At 56.6% G+C, this 12,430-nt stretch overlaps 1 protein-coding gene across 1 annotated transcript in view; it reads left to right on the top strand.

Moving 5' to 3' along the window:
• RAB40C (RAB40C, member RAS oncogene family) overlaps window positions 1-9,568 on the top strand; it is a 31,798-nt gene extending 22,230 nt beyond the window's left edge. Inside the window, exons 4-6 of the mRNA XM_084536311.1 lie at window positions 4,254-4,331; window positions 4,819-5,041; window positions 6,415-9,568. Of these exons, the coding sequence (XP_084392437.1) occupies window positions 4,254-4,331; window positions 4,819-5,041; window positions 6,415-6,695 (582 nt within the window). The 3' untranslated portion in view covers window positions 6,696-9,568. The remainder of the gene's footprint in view (window positions 1-4,253; window positions 4,332-4,818; window positions 5,042-6,414) is intronic.
• Window positions 9,569-12,430: the final 2,862 nt, after the last annotated feature.

The raw sequence follows: 12,430 nt of genomic DNA, 5'->3' as shown, positions 1-12,430 counted from the left end.
CCAACTTCTAGCCCCTTGGGAGGCTTAGCTGGGAGGTGGCACTTGGCCTTGGGCTTTGCAAGAGGAGTGAATTACCTGGAACATCAGGGGCTTGCAGAATTTGTGTACTGCTGCAGTGTGGTGCATGGGGAAGGGTATTTGGCGATGCTTAAAGGTGCTTCAGAGCTCTTTTGGTTTGCTCTTGGGCTGTTTCTGCTTGGCAATAAGGTCCCAGCACACCCACAGCAGAGCAGGCACACCGGCATCAACTGCTGCGTGTGTGCAGCAGCTGCTCCGACGGCTGCTGGGAGCCAACGCGTCTCTTCCAGCAGTCATCGCTGAAGGCAGCAGGAATCCTGGTGGCACATCCTGATCTAGCAAGGAAGACGCAGATCCAGTGTCACTTCTGATCTCCTCATGTGCCAGTGACTTAAACTGCTGCTGGAAACGCGGCTTGCCAGCACGTCCCAGACAGTGTGCTGGATGAAGTCCTTCAGGAATAGTTTGCCTACAGAAAGTCGTGATCAACGTTCAGAAATGCTCCCATCTTCCAGCAGAGCTGCAGCCCTAACAGAATAACGAATGCTGTCGAGTTCTGCTTAGGCAGCTGATTTGAGCAGTTGCTGTTTATCCTGGTGGGGGCATCTTAGTATGCAGGGCGCTGCTGGCTGCTCCTGGCAGCTCAGCAGCCTCCGAGACGCAGGCGCTGCTGCGCCTTGCACATACCCTACCTGCCCCGGGTCACTCAGAGGGCTGCCCAGCTGCTGGGGGAGCTGGCCCTGCCAGGCGAAACGTTTATGGAAAGCTTGGTGATAAATAACCCCCACGATGTGTTAACGCTGTTGGGAAACGCTCTGGCAGCAGGGTGTAGCTGTGCTGCGAGCCAAGGCCTGCGGTGCCAGCTGGAAAGCTGCGGCTGAGCCCGGCCCTGATGGAGAAGGCAGGACAGAGTGTTCTGCCTGCCGTCACTGCCAGATCCTTGTTTGGGGCCGGATAGTCCTACGGGCTGGAGAAGTGCAGCCGGGGGGGGTGTTTGGGCAGCTTCAGCTCTGCTCTGCCTGTGGAGGACACCAGCGAGTGTCCTTCCCTGGCTGCCCTGTCCTCTGCTGAGGCTTTGGCACTGCTGCGAGCACTCAGTTCTCCCAGCCTTGTTCTTGCAGGCCTGTGTGAGCAGCTGGAGCCCCCTGCTCGCAGCTGAGAAGCCTGCTCTGCTCTGCTCTGCTGGGCGAGCACGCTGTGTCTGCCACCTTCCAAAGCACATCGCTTGTAAACCTGCTCGAGGCACCTGCAGCAAGGAGGCAGGGGCGGGATTTGATTTCCCCCTTTGGGTATGGGGACGGATCTTTGTGCAAGCTCCTGCTGAAAACAAGCTTGATTTTGGCAAAGTTAAGTGTCCACATGTGCTGCTGGATACGATAGCAGATGATCTCTGTGTTCATGGCACCGTGTGCTCATGTGGAAATTTGTCACTGGAGTGCTCAGGCTTGCAGCAGTCCCAGCAGCGTGGAACAAAAGCAGAGTGGAAACGAACTTGGAAAATTAACTCTGAAAAGACCTGAGACAGGTCAGCCCACTCTTCTTCCACCCTAAACCTCTAGGCAGGCAGGGGGAAAGGCTGTTTGAGGGTTGGTGAGGGCTCCAGGATACCTTCACGAGGTGTTACTGCAAGACACGGAGGTGGATGTCTTGTGAAACTAAATATTGAGAGGGATGGAGACATTCAAGTGCTGACAGCCATCGAGGCACTTAGGGGATGATTTAGGCTGCAAATGGGGATCTGTTCATCTTTCTAGCTGAGTTGATTAAAATTCTGCACACTTTTTTTGTTTAAAAACTAAAAATAGAAAAGACAACCTGACAGATCTCACTTGGAGCTGTCTGCAGAGATGGAGCCAGCTCCCTGTCTGTGTGCGTGTCTGCGCACTGCTCTCTGCAGGGCAGAACGCGGCGATGACAGCGTGCTCTGGGGATGTGTGCCCTGGAAATGTGGTGTCTGGAGCACATCTGTGCCACCTGGGGAAGCCCAGGGCCACCACGGGCTGGGCACTTCTGGGGCTGCTTCCTCCAGTTTGTGCTGGTGAAAGCAGAGCTGGTCTTAAAGCCCGTGCTGGGCAGGATGGGGACAGGATCAAGGCGTTAGACAACGTGGCCTTGGTGTCTTGTGGCTTTGGCAAGCTTGACTTGACAGCCTGAACTCCAAATGTCACGCACGGAGCTGTGTTATGACCTTGGGGATGAGCTGGCAGACGGCGTCTCTCCTCGCAGGGAGCACGGCCGTGACCTTCCCCCTGCTCCCGAGAACTGGGGGCTGTGTTTTGGCTGGTGGTGAATCCGTGTTCCTCTCTAAAGCAGATCTAGGCTGGAGCTGCCAGCAAGCTGAAAAGCGCTGTTCTCCTAGAGCGAATTTCTGGCAGAAGCAGTCTTCACAAACTAGGTCTTGGTCTGTTTCCCTTGGCTAAAGGAAGCCGTCAGTCCAGAAATAAAATAAGTAGACTTCAGCTCTCTGGCAATTTGTCTTGGAAGGGGGTCATCAAACGTCTGCCTTTGTTATTTCCTGGTTATCATTCATTCACATGCACAGCCTTGGAAGCCAGAAGTCAAAACAGATGTAACAATAATTAAAAGAAAGCTGAGTCTTGCTTTTTGTTTTTTCAAAATGCACTTTAACATAATATATCCTGATAGTAGGTAGTTCTTGATTGGCTTCTTGAAAAGCACTAGCTTGAGTTTCTGTGAGCCTTTTTTATTTGGGTGAAAACTTTCTTCCTAGACTTTTTTTTCTCCTGTCGAGACTTAGGAGAACCCCCTTCACTCCTTCAGAAGAAGAGAGGGGGAAAGCCTCATTCATTTTGAGTGTAAGACTTCACTGTTCTAGGAATGATGCTGCAAAAAGACCATAGACTTGAGGAATGAGCTCTAGACCTTCCTTGGAGGGGAGGGAAGATGCTCCTGCCCCCCTCCTGTGTCTGTGCATGGCTTCAGTGCAGGCTGCCCCCGGCCTGCCCTCCCTGCCTCCTGCAGTCCCCACTTCAGGGTATCTTCAGTTCCAATTCCGAAGTAACCTCAAAGAGCCTCTTGTCACTTGAAATGCCCTTGATTACAGGGTGCCAAGAAGCCAGAACACCAACTGCAGCACTCACTGCTTGCTTGAAATGATTCTCAGCATCAGCTGGGCCGATGCTCCAGGGCTTGCAGTGGGGGCTGCAGGCACAAACTTTTCCTCCTTGGGCCGTGCCTGTCCCAGCTGCCAGCCCTGCAGGTGGCCAGGCAGTGAGATGTGGGTGGCGTTAGGGAAGGTGTGTTTGGGCATGGGGACACAGGAGGCACCCTTTTTTATTTTTATTTTTTTCAAGGGTGCTGAAAATACTGTGCCACAGCTCGTGGAGTTGCTGGAGTTCCCAGCTCCCAGCAGAGGGTGGCTGGCAGCTGACTTGCCCAGCACCGAGGCAGCTCCCCGTGCCCCCAGCTGCTCCTGGGCACTGGGCACATTTCTTGGGCTGGGCTGCACGCGGCTTACCCCTGCCTCCTCCCTCCGGCACCTCCTTGGTCCTTCTGGGTTTTGCAGCTGGCACTGGGACTGTCCCCTTGAGCTGTGCACCCTGCAGCAGGACCTCGGGGGTTTGCCAGCGTCGCTCCTCTGGGAGCTCTGCGAGCATGGGCTGCCCTTGGTGGGTCTGGTGTGGGTGCCAGGCTGGGGGTCTCTGTCCTCCAGAGCTCTCGATTGCTGCAGTCACTGCACTGCTTCCTTGGCAGCAACGGGAGGACCAAATGAGACGGGTTCTGGATGGAAAAGGAACAGGTTTTGAAGATAGGTGAGCTGCTTTATTGGGAGCTGCTGCCATTCACTGCAGGTGTGCTGCATAAGGGGAAGAGAAAAAAACTGTTCCTCCCTCTGTGAATGTGTATCAGGTTTGTGGTAGGAGGAGGGTGTGCAAAGCAGAGCCTTTCTCCTCTGGATACAGAGGCACTGGGGCAGTTCCTCCTCTGCAGAGCCTGCTGCTTTGAAGTGTTTTGGGGTCTGTTCAGGCCAAAACAAACCGGTGTCTCTTCCAGAGCTGCTTTCTTGTTGGAAACGGGAGTAAAACCTTCCCTAGCAGGTCTAAGTTCATACAGACCTGTTATGTGAATTTTAGGCCTAGTAAATGCAAATAATGTGACTAGAGAAACCTTTCCTTAGCCTTTTAGGTTCTGGGCATAGCAGTGGTCTTCCAGGTGCATCTCCCTTTTAGTTTGCCTGCTACATGACTTACTGATCGCGTGTTTTCTTCCCTCAGGGAATTCTCCTGGTGTACGACATCACAAACCGCTGGTCCTTCGATGGGATAGATCGATGGATCAAGGAAATAGATGAGGTAAGCCAAAGGGAAGAACCCGTGGAGCATACCAGCTTCCTACCGTGCCAGCTGTGTCCCAAAACACGTGTGGGACTGTTTGGGGAGAAACGTGGCACAGGAGGGCAGCAGTCCAACAAAACCCCAGGGAGATGCCACCTCTGGTCTGGGGACAAGCGTGGCTCGGCTGGGGAGAGGAGGTGATGGCAGGCCGCTACAGGCAGAGGCAGGGTTTAATGTTTGTCCATCAATATCGGTTCGGTATAATCCTGGAGTAGCAGGAAAGGGCCTGGGAATGGCAAGAAAGACAGGAAAGTTCCCTCTGAAGTGGACTGTGGGAGGGATAAATGAGTTGTCTTCATCGTGTAGTATTGATTGCTCAGCAGTCAGAGCAGCCTCTCTTCCGTTGCCTGTCACTGCTGTTGAAGCCAGGTAGAACACCAGGTGTCGGCTGCCGTGGCTAAAGGCAAACTGTGACTTTCTTCACTTCTTTTTTTCTTTTTTTTAGCATGCCCCTGGTGTCCCCCGGATCCTGGTGGGGAACAGGCTTCACCTCGCCTTCAAGCGGCAGGTGCCCACGGAGCAGGCCCGGGCCTACGCGGAGAAGAACTGCATGACGTTCTTTGAGGTCAGCCCCCTGTGCAACTTCAACGTGATAGAGTCCTTCACGGAGCTCTCCCGGATCGTCCTCATGCGGCACGGCATGGAGAAGATCTGGAGACCCAACAGAGGTGAGGAGGGCGCTCTGCGTGGGCAGCTGGAGGGGATGAAGGAGAGAGGGGTAGGACTGCCTGGGTGGGAGGCTCGTGTGCTTGTCCCCGTGGGGTCTGAAAGCACCTGACCTGGTGAAATGGTGAAATGCTGAAGCTGAGCTGCAGCAAGCTGCCTGTGCTGGTGCCAGAGCCCTGCAGTGAGGGATGGGCAGCTCCAGAGGGCAGCTCAGCATGTCTGGGCTCTGAGCTGCTCTGGGACATCCTGCACCTCTGCGTTTACTCTAGATGAGGCTGAGGGTGATTAAGCTCACAGCTTGAAAGTACTGCAGTCAGATGGTTGTGTGGGATGAACCCGAGTGTAAGCAACTCTGTCCTTATCCTTGCCTGAGCCTGTATCTCCTGTTTTGGCAAGACGTGGGGGCAGAGTGAGCCCCGGGCAGCACAAGGAGTTGAAAAGGGATAAACCGTGTCCCTGCTGTAGGCATGAAGCAGAGGGCTGGGATGTTCTGTGTATCAAGGTGCATGTGCTGCAGGGCGGAAGGCAGTGAGCAGAGGCCACCTGATGTCCCAGCCCAGTGAATTAGAAGCGAAATAACCCTTAGGCCCCACGCTCCTGGCTGGAGGTAGCAGCATGTCCTGCTGGCAGGCTGAGCAGCAGGAGTTTAACACCCCACGAGGGATGACCTGCCTTCGTCGGGGTCCTGCCATCCTGCTCGCTAGGGAGGGACGATCCCACTTGCTGGCCCCACTCACCAAAGTGTCTGCCAGACTCTCCCAGAGGGCAGCACCCCTAACTGCTGCCTGCCTGGGAGCAGCAGAGAGACTTCAGCAGCCAGCTGGAGGTGAACGTGTGCCCTCCTGTGGCCGGCTGCTGGGAAATCCCATCCGAGCCGACTTGCCAAGGCAGATCCACGTGGTTACGCTGAGCTACGAGGACTCTGGGAAGCTTGTCCTGGCTGGATGGGATCCCGCTGCTGCAAGCACCCCGCAGAGAGGCAGCTCGTGGCTGCTGCTCACCAAGTAGGTCCCCAACGAGAACATCCTACATCAGGGCTGGCCAACAGAGAGAACTCCTTCCCTGGCCTCCCCTTCAGGCTGCCCAGGGGGAAACCAGGCGTGGAGCAGGGGCACAAGCCTGCCCAGCATCTGAGCCCAGGGTTGACACTACAGCTGGCCTCCTGCAAAGTCTGGCCTCCGCAGGCAGAGCCTACCTGAGCCCTACCCCACACCTACCCTAACTGATCTGCTCTCTGCTCAGGGCTCCCCTGCAGTCACTATTAGCTCTTCTCCCCTTCTAAGCAAAAACTGCACGTTGTAAAGAATGGGTGCAGGAAGGAGGCAGCCCTTGAGGTCTCTTGGGCCTTGACTGTCCGGTCTTTTTCTCCCACCAGTGTTCAGCCTACAGGACCTGTGCTGCCGAGCCATAGTTTCCTGCACCCCGGTGCACCTCATCGACAAGCTGCCGCTGCCCGTCACCATCAAGAGTCACCTGAAATCCTTCTCCATGGCCAACGGGATGAACGCGGTGATGATGCACGGCCGGTCGTACTCCCTGGCCAGCAGCGGCGGCGGGAGCAGCAGCAAAGGCAACAGCTTGAAGAGATCCAAGTCGATTCGGCCGCCCCAGAGCCCCCCACAGAACTGCTCGCGCAACAACTGCAAGATCTCTTAGCAGGACGGAGGCGCCGTGAGCTCCGAACGTGTCCGCACCCACCCACCGATGTACAGATGTTTGCACACTTCACCCTTTTCGACTGGATCCCTTCGGATGGGCCTCGGCTGCTCCTCTGACGGCGCGTGTGAGCGTTGGGAACGTGCTCACGTTTGGCCTCGCATGTGAAGCGCGGTGCCGGCCGGGGGGGAGAGGACTCTGCCAAGTGACCCTCCAAGAATGCTTTGGGCTTTGCCTCTCGGCCCGGGGTGGAAAATTCAGCAGCTGCCGGGTTGGGGAGGGGGGAAGGGGAAAAAGCTCATCCAGTTTCGATGGAGAAATGGATTTAATGGCAGATTGAGAGGCTTAAGGGAGTAGGCAAGGAGAGTCTGTGCTGCAACTTTAACTCTTGGACTCCTGAACAGATTGCTGGTGCAATAGTGGCTGTTGGATGTAGTAAAGAAAATGGGGACAGGGGACTAGTGACCGTTTCCACCAGGATGTTAACCTGCTGTTGCCAAAAAGAAAAGAGGGGGGAAAAAAAAAAAAAAGGCAGGAGTTGGCCGATTGGCAAGCTGAAGGAAGCAGTCTGCTTGCCTTCTTCGTTTATTTATGTAAATATTATACATATATATATATCACTTGTTTTTTAAGGTTTTTTTTAAGAAGCAGTCAGGGAAAATTTTATGCAGCCATGTAAATAAAAGCACGGGATTAACTTTACCAGTGTCAGCAAAAGGGGAAAGATGGAGGATTTTAAGATGAAAATACACAAATGCTTTAAGAGACTTCCAGTCGCTGCCAGGATTTATGCTGTTTTTTTTAAATACTACATATGCAGAAGGAAAGAACGATGGGCGTGTTACGTACCCCAAGCTGCTTTACTCTGATTGTACCCTAAAATTTGAGTGCCGAAGGCAGGGTGGGATTTAGAATCGATTCGAGGGCAGAGCAAGGGCCTGGGGCTGGATTTTGTTTTCAGCGGGCAGGACAAAGAGGCAGCTCTGAGGTTTGAACCCACCCAGGCGACCGACTGACGCCTCTATCAGGTGCACGTTAGAAGATGTGAGGAGATCAGGGGCTGAGGAGCAGAGGGGGGAAGCCCCGAGCCTAAAGCAGCAGGAAGGTGCCAACCTTGTCCTGTACTGGGAGCAGCGCAGCAGAGCCCTGCCTCCACGATGTGCTTTGTGCACCTCCTGGATCCTCGCATTGCCACCCCGTGAGACTGGCCCTGAATCCTGCCTTTTTTGCTTTGCTTTCCCAAAGATGCCCTGCCTGAGCTCGTGCTGCTGTGGCTCCTCCTGGATGAAAGCGGGCAGGGGCAGATGCAGCTCGTCCCGCTGGAGGTGAAGGAGCAGCAGTGGGGCTGTGGCTGGGGGTGGACGCTGGGCGCCGTTTGCGCAGCAGGCAGCAGTCACCGGCCTCCACGTCCCGCCGTGGTGAGCGTGCTGGGCTCGTGGCCACGGCAGAGATCAGGAAAGCCGACTGCTTTGTCCTGTGGGACTGCTCCTGGGTTTTAGAGGACGTGCAGGCTCGGTGGCGAGAGCCTGAGATACGCGCCTGGGGCAGGAGAAGATCTGTCAAACAAAGGCATGTGCATCCCTGGCGCAGTCCCTTGGCAGTGTATTGGTTTGTGATGGAAATTCACCTGGAAACTGAAAACTCACGCCTAGACCTTACTGCAGCAGAAGAGCAGGGCCTGGCAGTGGTACTGAGCTGTGCTGACAGGTCCCTGCAGCCAGCCAGGACGTGTGGATTGCGAGCACCGCGGCAGAAAGTGAACTGCTCTTCGTCTCCGCGGAGGAGAGCGGCGGTGCAGTGCTGCCATCTTCCTCCTGTTGTCAGCAACTCCTCGGGGCCTCGGCGTGCTCCTCTCCTCTCCTCCCAAAGCTCCCCGTCGCCTTGCACGGGCAGGATGAAGCTGCAGCAGTTTCTGCGAGGCTGACGACCCCCTTGGTGCAAGCAGCAGGCGGGCGGGCAGCCCCCTGCCCTGGGCGAGGAAGGAGCCTTCCCCCTCCCCGCTCTGCGGAACAAAACCCAGCGCTGGGGTGGGTTTCTTGGCTTGTCCCTGGTGTGCTTTATTGCCCAGCTCAAATGAGCGGGGAGAGAATTAAACCCCGGGCAGAGGGGGGGAGAAGAATCCTTTGTAGTGGTGATTTGGCTCAGGAGCAAAGCTGCAGCCGATTTCGGCACGGAGTCCGGGGGATTTCTGGAACCTGTCTGGGACGGCTGGCACCTGTTTCCCATCACTTAACACACAGCAGAAGACAATCGCTGGCTCAGCAGCCCGGCGGGCTGGGGATATACGGCCAACAGGTGATGCACCCCAGCGCTGCAGAAGGCAGCTCCTCCTGGAAAACATCTCCTGGGCAGCGCGGGGCTGGGCTGCAGGCGGCCTCTCGCCTCCGCGGCAGCCAGGCAGCGGCGCGTGAGGCGGAGAGGCACGAAGGTTTCCTTCACAAAGTCACAAAGCTGCTGCATGTGTAGAAAAACTCGACGTACCTCTGCTTGGTTTTGCTTTGATACGTGCGGCACCTCCTGCGCCTTTTGCCCAAAGCTGATTTTTTTTTTTTTTTTTTTTTTTTCCATCCTGTAAAGTTCAAGAGATCCTGTCTGGAGGGAGAACGAAAGATTCACCCGGAATGTTTGCTCAGCAATTTATTTTATTATTATTTTTTTTAATTTAAAAAGGAAAAGAGGTTCTTGCATCTGATGTCAACACTAGTCTTTAGCTGCTCTCCAACACTTGTACCATTCCTGAGGGTTGTGTTTTGTTTTTGTTTCCTGGACTGTCCTTTTATTTTTTTATTCCTTTGTACAGTCAATGTTGTTCAACTGATTATACATGGTTTTGTTTTATATAAATTAAAGCCTTTTTTGTTTTGAACTGCCAACCAGGAGGTGGAGGAGTTGTATCAGGGTTTTTTTGGGGGGGTGTGGGAGGAGGCTGGGAAGAGCTGTAAAAGAAAAAGTGGTGGTTTTGCCCAAAACTGGGCAAAAGCAGGTGTGCTTGTGATGCTGGTGTGTACCCCATCCAGCAACAGGAGCTGACACTGATCTCAGCTTCCCTTTGGGGAGGTGGGAATCTTAAACTCCCGACGCCGGTTCTGGTGTTTTGCCCTGCTCCATACATACAAAAGCTAAAATTGTTCTCGATTTTAAAAGCTCGATTGTCACACAATGGCTGAGGCTGGGTAGCTTTAAGCAAGCAGAGCCTGGCCTGGCAGGGGCTGAGTGCTACAAGAAGGCGCCTTCCCTGTGGTGCCCATGGGTTTGTGCAGCCACCCCATGGCCCTGGGAGCTGGGTGCTGGAGTCCAGAGCCAGCAGCTTGCTGCAGGGCTGGAAGGAAACCTCCTCGCCCCATCCTCTTCTGCTCCCAGCCCACCTCCCCGTGACCTCCCTCTTCCCCTGGCTGCTCACTTCCCGAGGATCAGATTTTCCACTTCGTACCAGACCGGCCACGCTTGTTTTAACAGCTTAAGTAATTATTGCTGGGGCTGGGAGGGGGCAAGGGGGGAAATCAGATAGCGTCTGCAGCCTGGAAAACCCTTAACTAAGGTAAAAGCTTGGCCGGGGAAGAGTCACGGAGCCCTTTTTGTTCTCCGGGTGGCTTCTGGCAGCGACTGCTCCTCATCAGCACGGTCTGGCCGAGGGCTGTGGGTGGCTTCAGGTGGGGGAAGCGCCAGCAGGAGACAGCTCTGTGGGGGGAGCAGGGCAAGGAGATGCCATACACAGCATGCTGTGGCTCTGGCTGGTCTCATTGTGCCCCCCGGGTTGTTCCGTGGGGCTGTGGGGAGGAGGCAGTGCTCCCCTGCCCCTACCCGGGCTGCTCAGTGCTGGGGTGCGGTGGCCGCGTTGCTGGAGCAGGAGCTATCGTCCTCGCTGTGGCACGGGATGAGCTGCTCCTCTCAGCTGGGGCTGCTGAGCAAAAGCCACCATCAGCGTCTGTGACCTTGGAAATGACCCCCAAAAATCCCCACTTTGGTGCACGATGTGTGTCTGAGCGGTGGCTGGGGCTGGGAGCAGAGCTGGGAACAGTAATACAGCCATAGGAACAGCAGGGTTGGGAAACACCTCCAGGATCACCTGGTCCTACCACCCTCTGCCACCACTGTCATCACTAAGCCATGTCCCCAAGCACCATGTCCAACGTTTCCTTGAACACCCCCAGGGACGGGGACTCCACCACCTCCCTGGGCAACCCGTCCCAATGCCTGACTGCTCTTTGTGAGCAGAAATGTCTCCTCATTTCCAACCTGAACCTCCCCTGGTGGACCTTGAGGCCATTCCCTCTGGTCCTATCACTGGTTACCTGTGAGCAGAGGCCGACCCCCAGCTCCCCACACCTCCCTTTCAGGTAGTTGTAGAGCAATGAGGTCTCCCCTGAGCCTCCCCTTCCCCAGCCCAAACCCCCCCCAGCTCCCTCAGCCGCTCCCCTCAGGACTTGTGTCCCAGGCCCTGGTGTTTGGGCACCTTGGTGTGCAGACACGGGGAGTTGTGAAGTCACAACTCCTGAAAGCCTTTAGATGAGGAGGGTTTATAGCATGCTTGTTCTGGGGGGCAGGAGGATTGCCTTGTCGACCCTGTCCTGAAGCAGCAGCAGCACCACCACTGGGGGAGGCGAGTGCTGGATGTGCCCGTCCCGTCCCCAGGGTCCCCAGGTGGCGATGCCCACACGGCTGCACCTCGGCTGGAGCGAGGGGGATTTGGGGCTGGGGGCGTGTGGGGTCTCCACACAGAGCCCTGTGGCTGTGTACCGGGGGTGCAGGGGGCTCCAGGCTGCTGTGCTGCCCCTCAGGCTGCTCGGATGCAATTCTCCGTTTGCAAAATCTCTCGCCAGCCTCCCCGCTGGTGTCCCAGGGCAGCACAACCCCCCCTGCACACCCCAGGCCAACTCAGCCAAGGGGTTGTCTGCCCCCAGCCAGATCCTGACCCCTCCACACCACCCAGCAGGGGCTGCGGGGAGGGAGCTGCTGCAGCGGGGCCGTGCGGGGTGAGCCCAGCCTGGGGCAGGAGGCGACGGCTCCTCCTTGGGCGCCTGCAGCCGGCACATTTGGGGCTGACAGTGGCCGTGCCAGCTCCCCCTGCGCCTGGGGGACAGGGTGATGCCCGGGGGACAGCCTGGACCTGGTGCTGACTTGCACATTTTGCCACCCCTCAGCACTACGACGGGCTGGGGGTAAAAAAAAAAGGCTAAGGAGGGAGCGCACCCAGCTCTGCCTGCGCCTGGCAGGGGTTTGGTGCTCATCCAGCTCCCAGGTCAAAGCTCAGGTCGCGGCTTCTGCCAGTGCTGCAGGAGTTAATGCTCCCCAGGCCGCTCCGAGACCCTTCCTGCCCCAGGTCAGTCTCCAGCAGGGATTAAGGGAATCTGGCTGGGAGCAAGGGCAGGCTCCTGCCAGCTTAGGGCTGGCTCCGGGAGGTGCTGTGCAAGGCAGCGGTGGGATTGCAGCCCCGGCGCAGGGTCCGGCCGGGGTCTGGCACGGCCAGGAGCTGCCTCCCCGGAGCAGAAAAATACGGAGCGTAAAAACCCAGCTGCAGATCATCACCGGCTGCCGCTGGAGCGGGGAGGGAGGGAGGGCCAGCTACAAACCTGTGGGTTTACGGGGGGCTGGGGGAGCCTGCAGGTGCCCAGAGGAGAAGGCAGACGTGGGGTGGGGGTCCCAGAGCAGCCCCCAGCATGGCCCTGCAGCCCCCCAGCCCCACTGCCCGGCTGCTGTAGCCTGGATCTCCGGCCGGCGGTGCCGTGGGGCTGGGG

The sequence above is a fragment of the Aythya ferina genome, assembly GCF_964211825.1.
Source record: "Aythya ferina genome assembly, chromosome: 15".
NCBI lineage: Eukaryota > Metazoa > Chordata > Aves > Anseriformes > Anatidae > Aythya > Aythya ferina.
The sequence above is the reverse complement of the archived record's forward strand: the minus strand, read 5'-3'. Positions and strand labels throughout refer to the sequence as shown.